This window comes from Micropterus salmoides, unplaced genomic scaffold (genome assembly GCF_014851395.1).
Source record: "Micropterus salmoides isolate LMB-PRFRI ecotype aquatic unplaced genomic scaffold, ASM1485139v1 Ms_hic_scaffold_18, whole genome shotgun sequence".
Classification (NCBI taxonomy): domain Eukaryota; kingdom Metazoa; phylum Chordata; class Actinopteri; order Centrarchiformes; family Centrarchidae; genus Micropterus; species Micropterus salmoides.
The window spans coordinates 31,700,302-31,726,644 of NW_024040928.1; the positions used below are offsets into that span (position 1 = coordinate 31,700,302).

General features: G+C 39.8%; 3 protein-coding genes and 1 long non-coding RNA gene across 8 annotated transcripts in view; 3 read left to right on the forward strand and 1 right to left on the reverse strand.

Annotated features, from left to right (window-relative positions):
• The window catches only part of LOC119909376 (NLR family CARD domain-containing protein 3-like), a 622,129-nt gene that overhangs the window by 307,476 nt on the left and 288,310 nt on the right, over nt 1–26,343 (forward strand). The window lies entirely within an intron of this gene.
• Nucleotides 1–26,343, reverse strand: part of LOC119909386 (NACHT, LRR and PYD domains-containing protein 3-like) — a 239,804-nt gene that overhangs the window by 185,492 nt on the left and 27,969 nt on the right. The window lies entirely within an intron of this gene.
• Nucleotides 874–10,236, forward strand: LOC119909305 (NLR family CARD domain-containing protein 3-like). Its single transcript, XM_038727474.1, has 7 exons — nt 874–1,150; nt 2,736–4,530; nt 4,644–4,817; nt 5,310–5,483; nt 5,595–5,768; nt 9,329–9,375; nt 9,668–10,236. Exons 1-7 carry the CDS (start codon nt 874–876, stop codon nt 10,234–10,236), a joined length of 3,210 nt encoding a protein of 1,069 aa, XP_038583402.1.
• LOC119909459 lies at nt 15,789–21,043 on the forward strand. Of its 2 annotated transcripts, none has more exons than XR_005445443.1 (5): nt 15,789–16,271; nt 16,706–16,818; nt 17,438–17,519; nt 20,160–20,351; nt 20,586–21,043. It is a non-coding gene; the product is annotated as an uncharacterized LOC119909459 (long non-coding RNA). The 2 variants fall into 2 exon arrangements; XR_005445444.1 differs by lacking the exon at nt 15,789–16,271 and adding an exon at nt 16,288–16,436.

Sequence of the window (26,343 nt, forward strand, 5' to 3'; positions counted from 1 at the left end):
ACCGTGCCCAGTCGCTGCGCAATCCCCTGTCCCTGGCCCTGTACGCCCCATTTCCTCTCCGATACCTACAATAGGTTGTTTCGCTATTACAACCGGCGCGCTGTGAACAGTTGGTGATTGTTCCCTCTGGCTGGATGAATTTTACACGTGGTCCATGCACTGCAGCTGGGGACTCTCCACAGCGCCATGCAATTTTCTAAATTCTTCTATCTGACGGAGAAAATAAGTCAGGTTGAAACAAAATTTGGTTTACTGGCATGAATACAACAGAATAAGCAAAATAAAATAACTGTATTGCTATACATTGGATATAGAATAATATCATCTAATATTGTTCTTTTCTCTACATCTTCTTCATTATAGCTGTGTCTCCTTCTGGCATCAATAACAGCAGCCATCTCTGTGCCTCACTTTGTGGTTTGCACCTTCCTTTCAAATGATGCTGTGGCACTCACATGAAATAGTGTTTAGGTGTGGTAGATCACATTGCGTGTAGTAAATGAATGTATATGCATGTTACCCTCCCATTACTTTGCACAATAAAACGGCCCAAATTGCATATTCATTAAGGCAAAGGTACTAAATGAACAGGCGCTATTTTGCACTTTCGAAAGAGGTCATTCTGCGTGCACACTGTTAGTAGATCAGCTTACGTGTTAATTTGCAGGTGATATAAAGTTTGCACATGTTTTTACTCACACAAACCTTTAGTAAATCAGGCCTATGATGTTTTTTGAAAATTATATCATGTAAACCTGTTCTGGTACAACCCTAAATAAGATTTTGAACCTGAAAATGAGCATGATACCACCTCTTTAAAGTAAAGTAAATTTAACTTGTTGGTATCTTTTGGATCTTTGAAGGAGCTGAACAATGGCAACATCCAAAGTATTCCTCTTGCAAACTTTGGAGGATTTGGGAGCCGAGGAGTTTAAAAAATTCAAGTGGTACCTGCAGCAGTCAGAGGTCCTGGAAGCCTTCCCCGCAATACCAAAGAGTCGACTGGAAAATGCCGAGAGGGTGGATACAGTGGATGAGATGGTGCAGACTTACTGTATAAACACTATAAAAGTCACCAAAATGGTTTTAGGGAAGATAAACAAGAATGATCTAGTGGGAAATTTATCAAAACACGCATCAGAACCTACAGGTAAGTCATGGTTTGAATAACAAAATGGATATCTTGTATGTTAAGAACATCAACAAACATTAGCTTTGTAGCTAATGTCTTACTCCTACAAAGATAGACACAAATCTAGTGTTGTCCCTTGGTTTGTGGAAGAAGTTAGAATACAAACATCCACCAGAGAAAATAATTTTGACAGTACAACAAAAATGACGAAACAAAGGCAGAACATCCTCCTTTTGAATGGATTATAAAGTCCATACATCAAAACGTATGTAATTGTATGAGACTGCTAGGGTATATAATATAATATAAATTCCCTCTTTAATTAAGTCATACACTTTCTGGGTTCTTCATTGATCAGAGAGTACATGGATGCAGGGCTTTAACACCCAACATACACTATATTGCCAAAGTTTTGGGTCGTCTGCCTTTACATGCACATGAAGGTTAATCACATTCCATTCTTAATCTGTAGGGTTTAATATGGAGTTGGCCCACCCTTTGTAGCTATAACAGCTTCAACTCTTCTGGGAAGGCTGTCCACAAGGTTTAGGAGTGTGTTTATGGGAACTGTTGACCATTCTTCTAGAAGCGTAATTTTTAGGTCAGGCACAGATGTTGGACAAGAAGGTCTGGCCAGTTCCTTCACACCAAACCTGCTCATCTGTGTCTTTATGGACCTTGCTTTGGGCATTGGTGCACAGTCATGTTGGAACAGAAAAGGGCCATCACCAAACTGTTTCCACAAAGTTGGGAGCATGAAATTGACCAAAATATTTTGGTATCCTGAGGCATTAACAGTTCATTTCACTGAAACTAAGGGGCCAAGCCCAAGCCCAAGCCCTGAAAATCAAATTTACACTTGGCACAATGCAGTTAGACAAGTACCGTTCTCCTGGCAACCGCCAAACCCAGGCTCGTCCATCAGATTACCAGACAGAGAAGTGTGATTCGCCACTCCAGAAAACATGTCTCCACTGCTCTAGTGTCCAGTGATGGCGTGCTTTACACCACTGCATCCGATGCTTTGCATTGCACTTGGTGATGTAAAGCTTGGATAAAGCTGCTCGGCCATGGAAACCCATTCCATGAAGCTCTCTAAGCACTGTTCTTGAGCTAATCCAAAGGCCACACAACGTTTGGAGCTCTGTAGCTATTGAAGTTGCAGAAAGTTGGCAACTTCTGAGCACTGTGCGCCTCAGCATGCGTTGATCCCGCTGTGTGATTTTATGTGGCCTACCACTTTATGTGGCTGAGTTTCTGTTATTCCCAATTGCTTCCACTTTGTTAAAATACCACAGTTGACCGTGGAATATTTAGTAATGAGGAAATTTCAGGATGGACTTATTGCACAGGTGGCAACCTATCACAGTACCACACTTGAATTCACTGAGCTCCTGTAAGCGATCCATCCATCCAACAGTTGTTGCAGAGAGATTCTAAGATACTATTCGGGTAGTTGTCTAGTTGTCAAATTAGCTGATTAGATGCTATGAATAATGTGCACACTTGTTAGAAAAGAGTTAAGGACTATACAATGAATCTGAATCTGACTCATTCACTGTAACATCTTCTTATTGATTTCATCTTTGATTTATTCATTCAGAGATTCTTGCTGCGTGCCAGCAAAAACTCAAATCCAACTTTCAAAAGAAGTATCAGTATGTGTTTGAGAAAGTCACAAAAACAGGGAATTCAGAACTTCTAAATAAGATCTACACAGAGCTCTACATCACAATGGAAGAAACCGGAGAAATCAACATGGAACATGAGGTCAGACAGATTGAAACAGCATCCAGGAAACCAGACAGACCAGAAACAACCCTCAGACAAGAAGACATCTTTAAAGCCTCACCTGGAAGAGATGAACCAATCAGAACATTGATGACTAAGGGAGTGGCTGGCATTGGGAAATCAGCTTTAACACAGAAGTTCACTATGGACTGGGCTGAAGACAAAGCCAACCAGGACATACAGTTCACATTTCCATTCACTTTCAGAGAGCTGAATGTGCTGAAAGAGAAAAAGTACAGCTTGGTGGAACTTGTTCATCACTTCTTTCCTGAAACCAAAGAAGCAGGAATCTGCAGGTTTGAAGAGTTCCAGGTTGTGTTCATCTTTGACGGTCTGGATGAGTGTCGACTTCCTCTGGACTTCCACAACAATGAGGTCCTGACTGATGTTAGAGAGTCCACCTCAGTGGATGTGCTGCTGACAAACCTCATCAGGGGGAACCTGCTTCCCTCTGCTCGCCTCTGGATAACCACACGACCTGCAGCAGCCAATCAGATCCCTCCTGAGTGCGTTGACATGGTGTCAGAGGTGAGAGGGTTCACTGACCCACAGAAGGAGGAGTACTTCAGGAAGAGGTTCAGAGATGAGGAGCAGGCCAGCAGAATCATCTGTCACATCAAGGCATCACGAAGCCTCCACATCATGTGCCACATCCCAGTCTTCTGCTGGATCACTGCTACAGTTCTGGAGGAGGTGTTGAAGACCAGAGAGGGAGGAGATCTGCCCAAGACCCTGACTGAGATGTACATCCACTTCCTGGTGGTTCAGTCCAAACTGAAGAACGTCAAGTATGATGGAGGAGCTGAGACTGATTGGAGTCCAGAGAGCAGGAAGATGATTGAGTCTCTGGGAAAACTGGCTTTTGAGCAGCTGCAGAAAGGCAACCTGATCTTCTATGAATCAGAGCTGAAAGAGTGTGGCATCGATATCAGAGCAGCCTCAGTGTACTCAGGAGTGTTCACACAGATCGATAAAGAGGAGAGTGGACTGTACCAGTACAAGGTGTTCTGCTTTGTCCATCTGAGCCTTCAGGAGTTTCTGGCTGCTCTTCATGTCCATCTGATCTTCATCAACTCTGGTGTCAATCTGCTGGAAGAAGAACAATCAACCTCCTGGCTGTGTAAACTCTTCAGAGACAAACCTAAACTAACACATCTCTACCAGAGTGCTGTGGACAAGGCCTTACAGAGTCCAAATGGACACCTGGACTTGTTCCTGCGCTTCCTCCTGGGTCTCTCACTGCAGACCAACCAGACTCTCCTACAAGGTCTGCTGAAACAGACAGGAGAAAGCTCAAAGTCCATTTCCAAAACAGCTGAGTACATAAAGAAGATGTTCAGGAAGAATCTTTCTCCAGAGAGAAGCATCACTCTGTTCCACTGTCTGAATGAATTGCAAGATCATTCTCTAGTGGAAGAGGTCCAACAGTACCTGAGATCAGAAAGTCTTTCAACAAATAAGCTATCTCCTTCTCAGTTGTCAGCTCTGGCCATGATTTTGCTGTCATCAGAAAAAGATCTGGACGTGTTTGACCTGAAGAAATACTCTGCTTCAGAGGAGGCTCTTCTGAGGCTGCTGCCAGTGGTCACCGCCTCCAACAAAGCTCTGTAGGTGGATGAATCGGTCATTATATATTTATATAAATGTTATATAAATATTTGATATTTAGCAGAAAAACAGCAACATTTTTCACCTTTGTTTGTCACTAATTCCTCTTTAGGCTGAGTGGTTGTAACCTCTCAGAGAGAATCTGTGGAGCTCTGTCGTCAGTTCTAAGCTCCCCATTCTCTAGTCTACGAGAGCTGGACCTGAGTAACAACAACCTGCAGGATTCAGGGTTGAACCTGCTCTCTGCTGGACTAGAGAGTCCACACTGTTCACTGGAAACTGTCAGGTCAGGTTTAATCTATGTAAAGTGTGACACTAAAAGTATTAGGGGGTGTTGATAGCGCAGTAGAGAAGATCATGCCTTTGGTGTGAGAGACCTGGGTTTAATTCCCACTGTGACCCATCCACCATTGTGTCCCTGAGCAAGACATTTAACCCCTCGTTGCTCCAGAGGCGTGCAACCTCTGACGTAGCAATTGTAAGTTGCTTTGGATAAAAGCGTCAGCTAAATGAATTAAAAATGTATTACATTATTAATTAATTATTTCAATTTCCAAAAGTAATTTTTAAATTAATTGAACATGAAATCTTCAAATTCAGTTCTATTTTGAAACACTCAAAGCAGTGCACAACTATACACATTTTTATTAGTTTAGGTTAATAAGGGTGTTTGCACTTGGAATTATAGGTTTGATTGATTAATAATCTTCGCTGCACTGCACACAAAGTTGCATTAATGTGTAAATTAATTTTTTAAAACATTTGTATCTCTTTAAAGGCTTGGTTTGTGTAAACTGTCAGTGACAAGCTGTGAGGCTTTGTCCTCAGTTCTCAGCTGCCAATCCTCTAGTCTGAAAGAGCTGGATCTGCAAAACAATGACCTGCAGGATTCAGGAGTGGAGCAGCTCTCTGCTGGACTGGGGAGTCCACATTGCAAACTGGAAACACTCAGGTAAGACATCAGCAGATAAACATTAAAATGCATTTCTTTCTTGTTGATGTCAGAGAAGATTCCTACCCATGTGATAACCTAAAATGTTGCCTGACCTTTTTTTAATTTCAGACTGTCAGGTTGTCTAATCACAGAGGATGGCTGTGCCCACCTGGTTTCAGCTCTGAGATCCAACCCATCCCATGTGAGAGAGCTTGACCTGAGCTACAATCATCCAGGAGACTCAAGCGTGAAGCTGCTGTCTGCTGGACTGGAGGATCCACACTGGAGACTGGACACTCTCAGGTATTACAGACAAAAAAGAGATCACAAATGTTTCAACAACTCATGTCTCCTCAGCCTTTCATCCTCTTGCGAAACAAAAAAATCAATGGAGTTGATTTGGCACAAACAGCTTACAACATAAATTCATTTGAAATACATACACACATTTAAGATTTTGACTTTTGCACTGTATCAAGCAAGAATAGAATAGATTAACATTGAAATTAACTGTTGGTTCATTCCTTGAATTTTTAGTGAGTGATTTCAACACACCCTGTACACACTTCTCTAGCGCTATCCTGTAGACTTACCTTCTTTGTCTTTTCTTCTTGAGAGGGATCATTTATTGTGTATTAATCAACAGGTGTACTGGAGGCATCTCTGTTTTTAACAAATGTCCTGATTAACCACACAAAAAACAGCTTGTATCCTGTTTTATGGACAGAGATCATCTGCGGCCACTGTTCTGTAACCTCCAACATTTCTCACTCTGGCTTTGCCCATTTGGATTGTGCATAAAACAATCCTACTTCTTAGACCAGTTTTCTTGGGTGTGAATGCTGCAAGCATTCGCATCCTATGTTATTGCTAACAAAACCGTCACGTTTATTTGTGCGCTAACTAGTCCTGCAGCTTTTGACGTAGAATCTCCGTTCAAACTTTGAGGCAAAGTCTCAGAGAGAGTTTCCTATCTGTCTATCTAGGATAGCTGGTTGCCCGGGTGATGTTAATAAGCAGAGAGATCAAAGGGAGACACACACGCACACACATTCTCTCTCTCTGTCACACACACACACACACACACATACTTGGTCCTGTGTTCTGATTGGTGGACAGACGTTAAGCTATTTCTTGAATGAAGTCAAGTGTACTGCGTCTAGAGTACTGCATCTGCTACTACAACCACTACTACTGCACTAATTACTGTTACTACTACCTGGTACTACAACTAACACACACACACTCACACACACACACACTGTTCTCTTCATTGGAAAAAGTTGGGTCTCTGTGTCTCACGGTGTCATAGTCTTATAGTCCACCTGTCTCTCTGTGTCACAGTCTTATAGTCCACCTGTCTCTCTGTCTCACAGTCTTATAGTCCACCTGTCTCTCTGTCTCACAGTCTGTCTCACAGTCTTATAGGCCACCTCTCTCTCTGTGTCACAGTCTTATAGTCCACCTGTCTCTCTGTCTTACAGTCCGTCTCACAGTCTTACAGTCCACCTCTCTCTCTGTCTCACAGTCTTATAGTCCACCTCTCTCTCTGTCTCACAGTCCGTCTCACAGTCTTATAGTCCACCTGTCTCACAGTCCCACTGTCTTATAGTCCACCTGTTTCTCTGTCTCACAGTCCGTCTCACAGTCTTATAGTCCACCTCTCTCTCTGTCTCACAGTCTGTCTCTCAGTCTCAAAGTCTTATAGTCCACCTGTCTCACAGTCCCACAGTCTTATAGTCCACCTGTCTCTCTGTCTTACAGTCTGTCTCACAGTCTTATAATCCATCTCTCTCTCTGTCTCACAGTCCGTCTCACAGTCTCAGTCTTAGAGGCCACCTCTCTCTCTGTGTCACAGTCTTATAGTCCACCTCTCTCTCTGTCTCACAGTCTTATAGTCCACCTGTCTCTCTGTCTCACAGTCCGTCTCACAGTCTTATAGTACACCTGTCTCACAGTCCGTCTCACAGTCTTATAGTCCACCTCTCTCTCTGTCTCACAGTCCGTCTCACAGTCTTATAGTCCACCTCTCTCTCTGTCTCACAGTCCGTCTCACAGTCTTATAGTCCACCTGTCTCACAGTCCCACTGTCTTATAGTCCACCTGTTTCTCTGTCTCACAGTCCGTCTCACAGTCTTATAGTGCACCTCTCTCTCTGTCTCACAGTCTGTCTCTCAGTCTCAAAGTCTTATAGTCCACCTGTCTCACAGTCCCACAGTCTTATAGTCCACCTGTTTCTCTGTCTCACAGTCCGTCTCACAGTCTTATAGTCCACCTCTCTCTCTGTCTCACAGTCCGTCTCACAGTCTTATAGTCCATCTCTCTCTCTGTCTCACAGTCCGTCTCACAGTCTTATAGTCCACCTGTGTCTCTGTCTCACAGTCCGTCTCACAATCTCGGCCAATCAGAACACAGTGGGGGGGGGGGGGGTAAAAAGACAGGAGCATCTACTGCTTGTTTAAGAGAGAGGCTGAAATGAGAGCTTGTATGAAGTTTAGCAATACAGTTTAGCATTAGCCTTCAACAGCCAGCATTCACACTGCAATACAATGCACCTGCTTTAACATCTGCAAAAGGGAGCTGTAGCAGACCTTAAACAAAGCAGACAACATGAAATAATTTTTACATCTGCTTTAGCAGACTTTCAGTTAGTTCTAGTGTGCACAACATCGCAGCCATCCTGATCTAAGAAAGCAATAGTTTGCTCCACATCACCAAATTTATCCCCAAAATATTTGTTACTGTATGTCAATAGGGGTAGCTGACGCTTGCTGTATACATCAGAGGTGACACACCTCTGGACCAACTAGGGGAAAGTGTCTTGCTCACGGACACATTGGTAGATGTGTCACGGTGGAAATTAAACCCGGGTCCCCCACACTAAAGGTATGGGTCTTATCCACTGTGTCATCGCCACCCCGGATCATAATATTGGAAATGCGTATTCAACTGATTCCCAAAATTGGTTTTGGAAATGGAAACTACCATGGCATATTACTCAGAAGGGTCTATGGTTTGTACACTTGTACCATTTCCTTTTGTACTTGAATTATGTACATCTGTGCCAAGTGAATCCACTTCTTTTGTTGTTATTTCCATTATCATATTCAGCTAAACCCCAGAGAATTGATGTAGTTCATCTTCTTTTCATCCTTCTTCTATTATTTATATTCTCTCTTGCCTAATGTGTCAACCCACCTTTCTCCTCTTAGTTGTCCAGCTTTTCTTGATCCTGCATCTGTATTCTCACTCTAAATGTGGCAGGATTCTCCGCATCAGAACTGCTCTCATATCTCTCTTTAAGTTCAAGGCCAGGGTAAATATTTTCGTAAGGGATACGATCATTTATAAATGCAAGATAACACTGTTATTTTATTCACTCATCTGTGCATGCTCATTTATTTCCTGTAAAGATTTCTGCTTGTCAAACATTTCTTCTGCTTGTTTCTTTTTTCTCTTTGCATTTCTACACTCAATTTATATATGCAGAATGCACTTTTTCCACATACTGTTTTGTCATGTGTGAGGACATTAATGAAAATAAAAGCAATAGTAGTGGTGAGCTTCGGTTGTGTACTGGAATTTATCATATAAATGAGTCTTCTGAAATAAAATCACAGTTGTTATTATTTGGACAGTACATCATATTATTGTTTTATTCACCTTGCAGATACAAGGCATTGAAATATTTAAAACAAATGAGAGGCAGCTTGCTTCTCCGTCATAAAGTCAAGCTGAAGAACACATGTTCAACACCACTTACGACTCACATTTGATGGAAAATAGTTTAGAATGAAGGTTTTTATATTTTCCTGTTTCTATAATCAAAGAGAATATGCTGGTCTGACTGTTTCTTCCTCCAGGGTGGACCATGGTGGGGCAGAGTGGTTAAAACCTGGTCTGAGGAAGTGTAAGTGTGGATTCTATTTGATTCATGCCAGTAAAACGTCACACATTTTTCTGTTTAGAGAGAGTTTTACCTACACTTCTTCTATTTATGGTCCTTATTTGTGGCATTTATAAATCCAAATGAGTCTAGTTCTAAATCTTGCTTAATCATCTTAGTATTAATAATGTTCTTCTTCAATATAAATTGATTTTGTAACACAATCTACAAACCTTTTTATTACTTAACAAAATGTAAATAAGTAAAAGGTTACATTATAACCTTTTGCGGTGTTGTGTCTCGTTCTCTCCATCAGATTTCTGTGAACTCACACTGGACACAAACACAGCAAACAGATTCCTCAAACTGTCTGACAACAACAGGAAGGTGACACTGGTTGCAGAAAAAAAGCAGCCATATCCTGATCTTCCAGAGAGATTTGACAGCTGTTATCAGCTGCTGTGTGGAAATGGTCTGACTGGTCGCTGTTACTGGGAAGTCAAGTGGAGAGGAGAGGTTGATATATCAGTGAATTACAGAGGAATCAGCCGGAGAGGAGGCGGTGATGACTGTGTGTTTGGAAGAAATGATCAGTCCTGGAGTCTGAGGTGCTCGGATGTTCGTTACTCTGTCTGGCACAATAACAGAGAAACAGTCCTCGCTCTTTCCTCCTCCTCTGTTTCTCACAGAGTAGCAGTGTATGTGAACTGTCCTGCTGGCTCTCTGTCCTTCTACAGAGTCTCCTCTGACACACTGATCCACCTCCACACCTTCAACACCACATTCACTGAACCTCTTTATCCGGGCTTTGGCTTTGGCTTTGGCTTTGGAGTGGAGTCTTTCATGTTGTCACTGGAGTCCTCAGTGTCTCTGTGTTCTTTGTAGGATGTAGAGTTTCCAAGTATGGAGAGACACACATTGCCGACGGAAGCGACCTTGTTTCTTTTAGGAGACACCCAGATTACGTTTTTTTTTTACTACATAATAAAGAAATATTAATTTTCTTCTAGGTAATTAAGAGTTCTAGAAAGTCACAAAACTTTGATACTCAATTTATTAGTGAAAAACATTTGCTGAAACATATTTAGGAGTTTTAATTATCTTAAGTGCATGGCTTGAAGCACGTGGCACAGTTGCGTTTGGGCCGTGTCCAATTTTGCTAGTTTAATGGCGGAAAATATGGTCAGTGCACCGGGTGCATGTTTCAAAATGGTTGTTCTTAGTCTGTAAATTAGTAATGGGATTGGTTTGGGTGGAACATGCAATACACCAATCAGTGTAATCTCCCATTCCCTTTAAAAGCCAGGTGCGCTTGTACCTTGCATTGCTATAATAATGGCGGATGAATGGCGCATAGTTAAAACCATCAATTGACTGATTGAATGACTCACAGTAGAGGGGGGATATGGACAGAAGTGTGGACGTGATATAAAACTGTCTCTGATCATGAAGCCTAGTGTTCTCATGCAGCTCTGTGGTTTTGCATTGAAGTGTCTGAACTCCACTGCAGACTGGACAGACAGAAAGATGCTGTCTACTCTATGAAATGTATGATCCAAACTGTGCTGCATTATTAGTAACTATGAAGGTTGGGTTGGGTTGTGGTCGTGGCGTGGGTCACATCAGTCCCCTACAGTGGTTTCTTTATTTTGTGATATACTGCTATATGAGCATTTTCTTTAATAATTTACTTTCATGCTGCAACATGTGTGCAATAAAGTCACAGTAAATATCGTTGGGCATTTAAGAAGCAAACCAAAAAAAATACTTATGACAGGAAATTCTCAAATTCAACTCTTAGCTTCTGAAATAATTTTTGTTCCATGGCATAATCGCTTTCTGCTGCCTCAAGATAGCAATGCACCAACAATTTGCCTAACCACACCTCATTTTAAGACCAACACTCACCATGGCAAGGGCATTTGCTCTTTTAACAATGCGGGCGCTTGGTGTGAAAAACACAACTGCCTTGGTTGGAAACTTGAAACCATGAAACATGCACTTTGTGCTGCTTTACGCCAGGTGCATGATAGGGCCCAAAATGTGTTTTCTGCCTAAATATATTATCTTACACTACATTATCTGCTCATAACAATTACAGCATTATTCAAAAATATTTCAAGCCGTTTTTTGTTTGTTTTTTTGGCTTACAATAAAACTTCAGTGTCTCAAAACTATAACTATTTTAGAATATAAAATTTATAATACATAAATGTCGACCTGAGCTGATTTGTATATTTGCATTACTATTTCAAATTTTAATGTCATATTAATATTAGAAGAAGTGAATTTATCTATTGAAAGCTCAGCTTTTCTAATAACAATAATAATAATGATTTGCAGAGAGAAATTGGGTTCTCCCATTCATTTTACTTCAGTCAGAGTTTTGTTTGTTGTGTATAGGATAGGATTAGCCTTTATTTTCTCCCTTGGGTGAAATTCGTCTTGGGCATTCAAGAGACCACAGCGTCTGGCATCACACAGCCATCACAACAACCACACTTAACACTAACATTTAACATTTAACAGATGACAACATATACAGTCACACAACACATACCAGTGTCATAAAATGTAACGGCCATCTGCACATAAAATCACGTTAACACTTAAATTACTACATAAATCCTGTCAGTCACAGCCACCCTTTTTCCAGAAAAAACGCCTAAAATAATGAATCAGTAATATCTCCTCAACCATTTGAGGACCTAGATGCATAATTCTGCAATAAAGAAAAAATATATTTTCATCATCGCCTGGTAAAAAAAGCTATATTTTAATGCAATAAACCATCAAAGCCATCATAAGGAAGATATCTTTTAATACACCTAGAATGCAATTATAACTGTAAATTTGATGAAAATAAACTAAAATACAACAGTTCCATACAATATTTTCAAAATATACCAGATGAATGTCCATATTTTGGCAATATTTACTGTTAAAATGTTGACTTTTATTGGTAGATATCTTTCAAACACTATTTCTGTCCATACAACCAAGTTCCAAATAACATAACATTGAAATATTGATAAAAAGAGGAAATATTCATCAACATTCCTGTCACCAAAAGCACACCCATGCTTTATAGGCCTGTAGATTGAGAACGGAACATCCAACAGATATGGGGGGATGTTAACCGATCCGACTTCAGCAGACTTTTCATTTTCTACCCTGGATGGCGAGAAAGACTGTGTGTTCCAAAGCTGCACGTTTCCTCTATGAAGAAAAGAGGAGAGCAGGCAGACAGCTCGCAGGTATTGCACAATAATCAAGATGGCGCCCGCTGATACTCGGTGCAACAAAATCGGCTGATTTTTGGACTTAAAACGGCGAAAATTAAAATAATTAAGTCAGTGGTTTTGACGATTGCGTGCTGCGTTGGTGTTTAACAGGATAATTCACCCACCCCTGCCTCAATGGTAGATATTGCACAATACTATATTTACAGATTGCAAAATCCCCTTTAACGCCTGATTGCACATTTCCCACAAGTTAAAAAAGTCACAAGTTGCAACATCCCCTTAACACCTAAATGCTTGTTTTCGTACAAAAAAAAAAATTACAGATGCAGCGGCTCTCAATGTAACTGTCAGTCATAGTGACACAATGAGTCATGCAATTATCAAAAACTAACAAAACACAGAGTACATTATGTTTCATAATGTCAGAAGGGATAAAAATATAAATGTCTATACTTTAGGACAACATGCTCTGTAATGGGAGTCTTTGTTTAAACAAGAGACACTGATTAGTGTCTATGTCAGAAACACATTGTTGTGAGAGTGAGATAAATGTTAAAAAAAAAGGACACTGGAAGCGACCGGTTCTGGTTCTTGAGGGGCCTGTCTGACACATATACAAGCCATATAGTAGTGATAAATTGTAGTACAAAGTACAAATATTTTAATTAAGAAAGGTGTTTTATTTGAGATACTGTCTTTATTTCTTTAATAAGTCCTATATCTCTGTATCTCTTGTGCCTGAGCCTATACCTTAAGAGACCTTTGCCTCTAGAGACCTTTGTCTGTGTATGGTTAGAGATGCCCAGCGTCAGTGCATGCTAAAGTCTCAAAATAATGCTAGTTTCCAGTAAAGAGGAAGCTAAGGGCATCATTGAATACGCATTTATGCATCTAGCAAACGAGGAGTTGTGAAAAAAGTGTAATAAAGAGGGGAAGGTCAAGAGTTTTTTTAAGTTTATATATTTTTAAATGTACATTTTCAGTAAACTTTAAGACTTGTCTTCTGTAAGAACATCTCATGTATGAATTCCCTGATGACATCAATAATCATTTTAATCAGGAAAGAAGGCACTATATGCCTAAATGTCACCAGCTCATTTTGAGATTAGAACAGAAGGAAGGTTTTCTTTGTAAAAGATGGTGAACGGGTGTTGCAACTACTGGCAGGAAGTCTACCCTACCTATAAAAAAAAGGAAGGATATGAGGTGAGAATGTAAGAACCAATCAGTCTGATGGCTAAGTTTTGGCAGCCAATGAATGTTTGGAAAAGGGGTGAGGTCCTTCCTGCCGATAAATTATTTAATTTGAGCTAGAGCTCAAAAAGAGAGAGCAATAAATGAAATTGGTGAAAAGAGGAGAAAAGGGGCGAGGAACATTTGGGGGATTCTGTTTTTGCATTTTTTGAAAATAAATAAGTTGCTCTTTGGGCTTAAGAAACTAAACAGTTTTGTATCTTTTTGTCTTAATTTTCTTTTGCCTATTCTGGACTGGAGAGCGGGGTTCCTTGCAGAATTGCCACTTGTCGCTACAACATTCAAGTTTTTTTCTACAATACCAGTAGTTAACTTTGTTCGTATCATTTGTCTGTTTGAGATATAAGTCAAGACATGAGACATATATATGTACCCTTTGTCACTGTTATGTTTGCATACTTTGTTTAATAAAGGTTATGACACAAAATCAATAAATCAGTGTGCTCATGTCAAAAACACATGGTTATTATTAGTTGTTTGGTGTTATTTGATGACAATGTGAAAATAGCTAACAGTTATAACCGTAACTGTTGCAAGGAAATCACAAATCACTTTGCTGATTCAAAGTTCACAGTTCAGTTCAAAGATTTGTAGTCACTGACTTCACTTCACAAATCTTTACTCAAGAAAAAGCAAAAACGACCATTTTACAAACCTACTCAAGTAAATGTATTAAAGTACTTATAATTAACTACTCAAAGTACAAGTTACTTTGTGTTTTAATATTGTTTATTGTTTAATTTTATGCTGTCCAAGTCAGGTCTCCAATACCTCAAGCACCCAATGCAATATCATTATTCCTAAAGCATCTATGAACATGATCTTTACAATGTAAAGAATTATTGTGCCAATAACATGGGAGCAGCGAGTTGATGAATTATTTAGGTATTTCCACATATTAGAGAGAGAGATTTAATTAGAGATTAAAATATCTTCTCAGCTTTTCTCTTGAACCCAATTTTGTGCATCTTCACGTCTCGTGAGCTAAGTGTATATACACCCCCCCAATCTGAGCCCTTATGTCCCCACCACTTTTCAACACGAAGTAACGCCCTTGCTGTCATTACACACACTGTCCTCATGAACACATTATTTCAACACTTACACTCACATACCTCACAAACTGCCCTTCTACACACTTTCCTCAACACACACACACACAAGCACATGGTCCTCAGAAGCACACATTGTTCTTGTAAACTGTCCCCATAACCTCTGTCCTCATTCTGCATACTGTCCCCGCACACAATGTCTTCATACTGCATACTGTCCTCAGACACACTCTCCTTAAACATACTGTAGTCATGATACATGTTGGTCTTGTGATGGTTTTGTAATATATATGATGTATAATGTATATATGTAAAGTCTATGATTTCTTTGATATTTTCTTTTATTTATGTAATTCCATATGTTGACAACAAACATGTACAAATAACCCAGGTGGAAAAAATATATACTTTATTGTATTTCAAACATATTCAAATTTTTAGTAGTACATTTGAAATATACTAAGAAAGAGTCTGTAAATATATAAAAATTACACTAACTTTGAACACACTTTAAAATAATTGTACTATAGTACACTTTCAAGAAATACATTAGATAAAAATATACTTTAAGTTAAAGTTATACGTAATTTCCAAAGTGTACTATTTCAGCTTTGTTTTTAAACATATTTCTGTATATTTGAAAATATATGCTCAAAATTATCACTGTAACAATGAACTGAAAGCTTATTTTTAAAATAACCATTTTAATATGCTGAAGTTTTAGTATATTTTAAATTACATTTGAGTATATTTACTAAGTTAACTTATTCACAATTGTATTTCAGGGCATTATTTGTACATTTCTATTAGAAATTGTAAACATTTATTGCTGCAACAAGGCACCGAAAGCCCATTTATAATTTTTTCAATTAAGTACACAAATAGCTACTCATGCAATTTAATGTTTAATAAGTTTATATTGGCAAATAAGTATCATGTTAAAATACATCTTACACACAAACATATCAAACAAAACAATAAAAGCACACAAGAAATTGTGAGTTTTCTGCTAACAGTAAGAGATTCATAACTGGACAGCCACCATGGAGCAGCCACCACATTATCTTTTTGCAGGTCACATTCCTCACACCAGAAAAATAAATGGTGGCTACATTACATGCAAATACCGTCTGTTGTAGATTTTGAATAAATCAGCGCCATGTCTTTGATCAATCAAGCATATCAGTTTTCTTGCTCACTTCCAGCCAATCAGAGCTGCAGACGGTACTCGTTCGTTGCGTGCCAATCTAGCTCACTCACATGAATGCAGGTTTGCTAGGTTACCAGGACACAATTTCATTCCAATTCGCCAAGGAGGAAAGCAGGGGTGAGAGAGACCGACTTGGCGGAGGAAAAAAAAGCACAGCAGGTGAGTGGAGATTTGAAAAAGGAACGTTAGCCTACATGTTACTCGTCATGCTAGCTCAAATATTCAGGTAAAGTTAGCTAAGCTATGTGAGCCCGTTCTCATTTCAGGGTGTCATATACCAACGCTTTCAGAAAAAGTGACACCAAAGGTCCCTTCTGGAAGCAGGTAGGGTTAGCCTCCTTTGTGTTGCTGTAACGTAGCAAACGGGGGCGTTTCTGTAACGGGGTAGACCTGTATCGGCCTGATTTTCAGTGCAGTGATCGTGTGATGGGTGAGCACCTAGAGTGTGTGTGTGTTGGGGTGTGGTTTTCACATGGGTTGATTGCATGGGGATGGGCTGATTGCAGACAGGTGTGCTTGGGCGTGACCTCCAATCTGTCATTTAACCAGCCACACAGTAGGCTCTGAGTTTTCTGCTTGTCTCCTGTGTGCAGGTACAGAGGTGTGATATGTGAATGTCTTCCTCCCTGGTGTGCAGATGTGCTGCTGCTGCTGGTATCCCAGAAAGTGGGGCACACGGCTGGATCGCAGTCTGGAGAGTTGCATGGTGCAGAGCAACCAGTCACAAAAAGCCTGATTCCCTTTTATATAATTGACCCTGAGACTTTTATTTTCTTAGCTTCGGCCTTGTTTTAACCTTTTTATGTCTATTTCCTTAAATGCATGAATAAACTTGGAGACTATATTTTGCACAGCTTGCCAGTGTTGTTGCCCACTTATTTTTAATAAGTAAATGTACCAATACAGCAATGTTAAAATACTCCATTAAAAGTCCTGCATGAAAAATCCTACTTCAGTAAAACAAAACAAAAGTATAAGCATCAAATGTAGTTAAAAGTATCAAAGTTAATGTAAGTTAGTGGTTTGGTTCCAGTTGTTATATTGTCCATTGTCTAAAATATTCATCTTGAGATTAACTAGTAACTAAAGCTGTTAGTGTAGTAGAATGTACAATATTTCCCTCTGTCATACACGTTACTTATTTTTAGTTTGTTAAAATTATTTACACAAGTCAACCAATGTTTATAATGGTTAAGGTTAATATCAACTGGGGTGGCATTAATTGCTTATTATTAAATATTGTTGTCTAGTACAATTAAAATTTCACATGTTTAGGATATTGCTAACAATTTTTCTACTTTCACATTATAAATGTTTTTGTGCAGGCAAAGAAGGCCGTTTTGTTACCCCAGACATGCAGTCCCGATCATCACACCAGTTCTGATGATGCCTTAACTTCCTGATATTGTAAGTCATACTTTTTTCTTAGCTGCTTGATCTTTGCTCTCTAAATTTTCTGACACAAATTGTTTCTCTGTTTTATTGCTTTATTACCTTTTTCCTGTTTTAAAGTTTCAGGGCAAGAACTCAGTTGAAGTTTATTACCATTTATCTTTTATCATTTTTCATCCTCCTGTGTTCATGGTAAAATGGGTCTAATAAAGTGATGGTATTTAATATGTTACATGTGTCACACATCAGTCATGTGAATTATCTTGCTGTCAGTGGGAACCTTCACACCTCTGGTCAAACCACACCATAGTGGGATATACAGACTACTACCAGTGTTTTCCACAGTAAAGATTGATTTAAGCATATGTTGTTTTTATATTTGAATAACAATTATTTATTTATCATGGGTAGTTAGTGTTGGGTCGGAAATAAGGACAGGCCGGGCCAGTGGAAGGCCTGGTCCCTACCCTAACCAACTTATTAAACTCAGTAAAAATTACTCTATTAGCTTTCTTCTTTAGTCAAAAACTGCGTTGTCAAAGACTTTACTGGAGACAGTCAAGAGTCGGTGCAAAAGAGTTTATTCCAATAAAGGACAAGTAAACCCGAGTAAAATTCCAGGTGGGTTTTACACTTGTTCCCCTTCGAGGGAACTCGAACTGCGTCGGTGACGACACTATGGGAACTCCTCTGGGCGTGGCAGGGCTGTAACCATGAATGAAACTACTCCAATCCTATTGGTGTTGCTAGAACGGTAGCGTATGACGGCGTAACTGGAGGCGTATATAAGCACGCCGGCACACCGGACACATTAGCTTTTTTCTATTCAGCAGGAACTCTGACATGTTTGAGGCCTGAAGAGGAATGTGTTCGCCACCTGGTGTAGAGAACGGGCGGTGGCCCCATTTACCTGCTCAGTGCTCCTCCAGCAACGTTTTTCTGCTGGCCTTTCCCCGTCCACGCTCAAGGTGTATCATTGTGGCTATCATTGCAGCGTTCCACGCCCCTCTAAGGGATGGGCCTTTGGGGAGGCCTCCACTCGTGCGGGTCCTCCGTGGAGCCCGGAGGATGAGACCCGTGACTCGTTCCAGGGTTCCCCCTTGGGACCTGGCAGTGGTTCTCGAAGCGCTGGCTGAGGCCCCCTTCGAACCCCTGGAGTCGGCTGAGGCCAAGCACTTGACCCTTAAGATGGCCTTTCTCCTCGCTATCACCAAACTGAGGAGGGTGGGGGATCTCCAGCCACTTCGGTTTCTCCCTGATGCCTGGAGTTTGCCCCAGGGAGGGTCAGGGCCATCCTGCACCCTTGTCCAGGTTATGTCCCTAAGGTTCCGTCCAGTTTGACAGGGTCCACGGTGCTGCAGGCGTTTCATCCCCCACCTCATGTGACAGCGGAGGACGGGGGACTTCATCTGCTCTGCCCTGTCAGAGCGCTGAGTATTTACACTCTGAGGTCTTCCCGGTGGGGGAAAGCAGACCAGTTGCTGATGTGTTTCAGGTCCCCCAAGGCTGGGGTCCCCGCTTGTAAACACACCATCAGCAATTGGATCGTTCAGACTATTTCCCTGGCCTATCAGGTGCGCGGTTTGCCTTCACCTATGGCCATAAGGGCACACTCTACTCGAGGCATGGCGGCTTCTAGGGCCCTCCTCGCAGGGGCGTCGCTCCAGGATTTGTGTGACGTGGCTGGCTGGGCCACCCCTCACACTTTCATCCGGTTTTACAGTCTGGACCTTCCTTCTGCACCTGGCACCCGTGCGCTCTCCTCTTAGTCGTGCTTCAGGTTGCACACTGGGGGCAGGTGGGGTTTCGGCGTGGCCTAAGTGGGTATCTCATTCCCATAGTGTCGTCATCTAGTGGCCGTTTTTATGTACTGTTTTACATATTTAACCCTTTCACTAATGTCAAAATTACCGTTACTTTGCATATTTAGCATAATTATTGTTACAATTTTTCCTTCTTTATATTTTTAACATTACTGGACTAGAAATTCACCAATAGGTTTCAACTTAAGTCTCACTGTATTTTTTTTTAAAGTTATACAGGCATAACTTGACACCATTAAAACTTAAACGCTTACAATTGTATTTTTTAAAAGAATTAATATGGAATAACATATTTGTTATAAACGTATAACATGGTTCAACACATCAAACATGAATATGCTGTGTCTCATACAGAGCTGAGTTTCTTGTAGTACAAAGCCTAGTTTCTGCAGTACCTTGCCGTACCTAGCAGTACCAGTCGCCATTAATCACAATGTGTCATGATCTCATGCCTGGCGTACGTGACTTACAGCAGGTGCCTTACTACCATTGTGTATGTTACGGTTGGCTAGGTTGCCTGCGCTGCCTGTACAGCTACTCTGCTCATATTGGCACATTGAAAAGGCACAGGTTCATGAATAACGAATAATGAATGTAATCCTTTAGCAGTAAACCTCACATTGAAAGAACAACATTAATGGTCAACACCTTTACCAGATGAGAACATTGTTATTCTCCCAATGGCTACACATGCACTTCTGAGTAATTACAGCACTTCTAGGATATCAAAATAAACAATGGAATTATTCAACATTAGAGATCTCCTAACTATATACAGTATTAATTTATTCTGTTGATTTTCTCTCCCCCTCCCTCCCTCTGTCTTGTACAGCACCCCTTGGCTGGCAGCGCAGCGACAGGGACTTCCTGTGGCTGAACCGACCTCGCATGACCATTTTGCCCATGAGCTGGCTGCCGGGGTCTTTACAAAGGAGGTCCTTGCAGGTTCCATCCTGATTGGGAAGTTGGGAAAGGGGCCTGACAGAAAGACAGCTGGACATTGCCAAAGTACAAGCCATAACAGGTAATTAGCTTAAGTTACGCGTAGTTTAAACTTACGTGAATGTTTTTATAGAAGCAGTACAAACCCATATTAATTGTTAAATATATGTTCACGATGTACTGGTAGAAATATTGGCATACAATACTGATATAATTCCTCACTGCTAATCTTTCAAAAATAGTATTGTTCAACACATTGTTTCCCAGGCAGTCTAATGAAACTAAATGTTGACCTTATCTCTTGCCTATTCTGCAGATGCTGTTCTTCAGGAGTTTCTACAGATAAATGCCTCTGCTGTGCGAGTCACAAGTGTAATAATAAGCAGTTCAGCCAAGAAAAGGAAAATAATATGTAGTATGTTTCTGTATGGTGGGTCGTAGGGCAGTTGTACAATAAACAGCAATGTTGTTTTTTCATTGTACAGTGTTCCACGGTGTTCTTATGAATGAGAAATGTGTAAAGTTTGTCTTACTTGAATGATGTGACAACGTCCTCTTTTCAATAGTGAATTATATTTTTCACAATATATTTCTAGAAATTCTACAATAAAACAACTGTTACACAGTTCTTAAGTGTGTTAAAAGTTAAATTGTGAAAATTGGATAGGATAATGTTTATAAACAATTTTATATTTACAGATCGTACAGTTCGTTGTCAGTATATTTGCAATGTACTATTGAAAATGTAAATATATTTGAAATACAATAAAGCAAAAAACTAAAATTCACCTGTTAAGTGCATTCAGTATTGGGTTGTCCCATAAGTAATTTAGCCTTCAGTATACTGGTAGCCTAATACATGTGCCGTACTGTAGTGTGTAAGCCTATGTAATATACAAAGTAGCATAGCAAAGTTATAATGAAGTATATTGGTAATTAGCTGTAACGTGTACTTTATTATTACTTGGAATAAGCCAAAAGTATAACTGAGATATCTATTACCATGTTACGAATATTTTAATGGTATAGTGCTATTGTGTTTGTAAGACACTCAAAATACATTTTTAATTTACTTATAACACAAAAAGGTACACTTAATTTCCACAAATCAAGAATGTTTATTATTACATATACAGCCACATACTTAAAGTGTACAAAGTATACTTGAAGTTCTTCCACTTTAGCACATAAAGGTACACTAAATACACTTCAAATGTGCTTTTATACAATTTATTTTCAACTAAAATATATTTAGTACAAAATTAGTTGAAATAGCATGCTTCAAGTTGAAGGAGATCTATTAAGCTTTTCCATATTTTATGACTTATCTACAATGTTATAATGTTGGATGTTCATGTTAAACATGGCCAAAGCTTTTATAAGAAATCCCTGTGAGACGAAAACTCAGATTTCCTCCTGTTGTGAACGCTCTATTTTGAACTGCTTTTTCTACCAATGGCTCCGTTCTACATAATACGGAGCCAGACGGAGCTGGTGTTCCATATATGGGCATGTGCTCCCATAGCAACGCCCCAGCAAGGCTCAGTCTGCCTGTTCTGCTAAGCGACAACAACAGCCTGGTAACATGCTTTAGGTCTTGGCCAATCAGAAGACAGTGGGCTTTGAGAGGGGGCCTTAAAGAGACAGGAGCATCTACAGCTTGTTTCAGACAGAGACTGAAATGAAGGCCTACATGAATAGACAGTGTAAGAAAATAAAATATTTTTTTGAACTTTGAATCATGCAAAACTGCCATACAGGAGTCACAGAACTACAATACAGGTCTGGAGTAGTTTAATAGGTCTTCTTTAACTAATCATTAACAAACCTGAAATATAATGATGATTAGACTGACTTCAAGTACACTCAAGTATGCTAAAATTAATACACTTAGCATATTTAGTTTTTTTGTGGTGTAGCAACAGAAAACAATAATTAAAATAGATGAAAATGAAATGAAAGCAAGCATAAGGGGAAAAGAAAACATATCTAAATTCATATTCTGGAACACAATGTTTTTTTACATATTTGCAGTTGGAAAATATAAGTAAGTATAAAAAAATAACGTGCATTATACATTTTCTATGTTTATAGAAATATACTGTTTATCTAGTCTATGTATTTGGAGATTTCTAACACTCCTCCAGTCCTAACCCAGCTACATGGAAGTTTATATTTCATTGCATTTTTTTTCTTGACAAAAATAATACATACAATTACATTTCAAATATGATAAACCCCACCCCTTCAATTCTAATTGAAATCTGAAAGTTTCTTCAAGTGCATACAGCATTGCGTTGTCCCATAAGTAATTTAGCCTTCAGTATACTGGTAGACTAATATGTGCAGTACTGTAGTGTGTAAGAGTAATGTAATATACAACAGATCAACCCCACCCCATCAATTCTAATTAAATTCTGACAGTTTCTTCAAGAATTATTCAAAATAAAAGATATAAATTACATGACAAATAATTTCCAACACAATAAATTTGATGAACATGTTTAGCTCATAAGAAGACAAATAATACAGTTAAAGTTCCCAAGATATATACACTTAATTTATCATTTATTTTGTAAAGAATACAAAAGAATAAAATCTTGGTTGATTTCATGTCTCCTAGACTTTCAATTCAATTCAATTTCAATTCAATTTTATTTATATAGCACCAAATCACAACAACAGTTATCTCACAGCGCTTTTCATAAAAGAGCAGGTCTAGACCGTACTCTATGATGCTATTTACAGAAGCCCAACAGTTCCCACCAAGAGCAGCACTAGGAGACAGAGGGAAGGAAAAACTTCCTTTAAGAGGCAGAAACCTTGAGCAGAACCATGGCTCAGGGTGGGCGGCCATCTGCCTCGACCGGTTGGGGTGAAGGAGAGAGAGAGAGAGAGAGAGAGAGAGAGAGAGAGAGAGAGGGCAGCCTACACAATATACACACAGAGGTACAGACAGTAAAGGTGATGTTGCTATAGACTAAATGAAAAATGGTACAGATATTTATAGTAGTGTTAATGGTAACAGTCATAATGTTAATGATTATAATAACAATAATAACAATAGGACTAGCAACAATAGTCGTTGCAGCAGAGGGTGTCGAGCAGGAACACGGGGGCAGCAGGTGACCCGCAGCCACAGATCCAGACTCCACAGCTCCAGAGCCAGAAAACCTGCAGGAAGTGATAGGAGAGAGGAGAGGGACGAGAAAGCACAAGACTACCGGAAAGGGGAGAAGTTGTGTTAGTAACATGCAATAATGGGATAAGGTTGCATACAGAGGGAGAGAAAGTAGAGGAGAGAGGAGCTCAGTGCATCATGGGAAATCCCCCGGCAGTCTAGGCCTATAGCAGCATAACTAAGGCATGGCTCAGGACTCACCTGAGCCAGCCCTAACTATAAGCTTTATCCAAGAGGAAAGTCTTAAGCCTACTCTTAAATGTGGAGATGGTGTCTGCCTCCTGAACCCAAACTGGAACCTGGTTCCACAGGAGAGGAGCTTGATAGCTGAATGCTCTGGCTCCCATTCTACTTTTGGAGACTCTAGGAACCACAAGTTACCCTGCATTCTGGGAGCGCAGTGCTCTGGTGGGGTAGTAAGGTACTATGAGCTCTTTAAGATAAGATGGTGCCTGACCATTAAGAGCTTTGTAGGTAAGAAGAATGATTTTAAATTCTATTCTGGATTTTACTGGAAGCCAATGCAAAGAAGCTAAAACAGGAGAAATGTGATCTCTTTTCCTGGTTCCTGTCAGAACACGTGCTGCAGCATTCTGGATCAGCTGAAGAGTCTTAATGGACTTTTTCGAGCAGCCTGATAATAAGGAATTGCAGTAATCCAGCCTAGAAGTAACAAATGCATGGACTAGTTTTTCTGCATCATTTTTAGACAGGATGTTCCTGATTTTCGCAATATTACGTAGGTGGAAAAAGGCGGTCCTTGAAATTTGCTTAATGTGAGACTTAAACGACATGTCCTGATCAAAGATAACTCCAAGATTCCTCACAGTGGTGCTGGAGGCCAGGGCGATGCCATCCAGGGAAACTATATCTTTAATGCGTCACGGAGGTGCTTAGGCCCCAGAGCATTAACTTCAGTTTTATCTGAGTTTAACATTAGAAAATTACAGGTCATCCAGGTTTTAACATCCTGAAGGCACATTTGAAGTTTAGCTAACTGATGAGTTTCATCAGGCTTGATCGATAGATATAACTGAGTATCATCTGCATAACAATGAAAGCTTATGGAATGTTTCCTGATAATATTGCCTAAGGGAAGCATATATAAAGTGAAGAGGATTGGTCCGAGGACAGATCCTTGAGGAACTCCATGACTAACTTTGGCATGCATGGAGGACTCATCGTTAACATGTACAATCTGAAATCGATCTGATAAATAGGACTTAAACCAGCTTAGAGCGGTTCCTTTAATGCCAATGAAATGTTCCAGTCTCTGTAATAGGATCTGATGGTCAATGGTGTCAAATGCAGCACTAAGTGCACTACTACTACCTTACATATGCTGTATGTTCTACTGATTCGTTTTGTAAACTATAGATTGAGGCAAACTAATTTTTGCTTGGATTATGTTCACAGACAGTCAGTTTGTATGGTTTGATGTACAGTGTTTTTGTACAAAGTTTTTGACAGCAGGGACCAGGGTGCACCTCCAGTTTACTTGGTTAAATGTCACTGTTTCCCATAGCTGCTACATAGATCAGATTAGCCAGTCATTAAATAGGTCCTGAGGCTATTCTCTTGTTTTGTCCAATCTTTTCTGTACTCCCCCTTCCATATTTTGTTCACCATTGTAGACCATTTCATGCAATAAAAAAGTTATAGAAGAGAGAAAATAAGGCTCTACAAGCTAATGAGATTGCTAACTGTCTATAATTAAACTTGATTAGATTGCTAGCTCAGCTCAATTGCTAACAGGACACGAAGTCTCCACGGTTTATTAAAAGCTGTATTAGTTTCATGGTCTAATGTCTCCTGTGAGTAAACCATGTCTCTGTTGTGAAGCAGTTTATTCCCAAGACAGAAGAGGTCAAACTGGATGGGGACGCCCAACTAATAGCTTGTTATATTCTATTTTCCTTCAAAAGTCAGAACTGTCATCAAACATCTATGTTCCACCATTGTCCTCCCTCAAAAGATTTATCATCAACACAAGTCTTAATTGCTGTTAAAAATACATTTTGTCAGTGTGAAAGAGAAACAGTGTGTGAGCATCCGGTTGTTTGTTCATACCTGAGAGTGTCCTGTCTCCAGCGTGGATCCTCCAGTAGAGCAGACAGCAGCTTCACTCCTAAGTCTCCTGGATCATTGTAACTCAGGTCCAGCTCTTTGAGATGGGATGGGTTGGACCTCAGAGCAGAGGCCAGAACAGTACAGCCATTCTTTGTGACCTGACAACCGGACAGACTGCCAACACAGACACACACATGCACACACACACACACACACACACACAGAATTACTTATTTCAATACAAAATTAATTCTTATGTATTATCAACATGAATGGCTTTAATTTTTGTTTCATCCTCTTTTGAAACTGTCAAGCTGTCATTGTAAACAGATGAAACTATTATTGTATAACTTTTAAAATCATTTTTAGAATCAAACAAGTTGTAATTGTCACACTCCCTGTCTGATCTGTTTAGTTTAGTTATCTGCCATTTACATTATATAGTCTGTTGTATTTTGGTCGTGTTCTTTCTGCTTGTCTTCTTGTTTAATGTTATATTCAATACTCTGATCTGTTCTGTCTCATTTTGATATTATCTGTGCCTGCCTTAGTTCTGTTTAATTCTGCTTCTGCCTAGTGATTGTTATTAGTTTCCCAATTGTCATGCTTGGTTTCTGTCTGTCTGTTAGAAGCATAGGTGTCATTTACGCTGGGGATGCTGGGGACATGTCCCCACCACTTTTTTAAAGCATAATGTGTTAAAAAAACAGTATGAAATATAGCTTTAAATAACAAATGAAAATGTCTTTTGAAAGGTTTATTTGCACAATAAGAAAACATGCAATGTAATTAAAATATAGAAGAAACAAATGTGCAGTGTCCA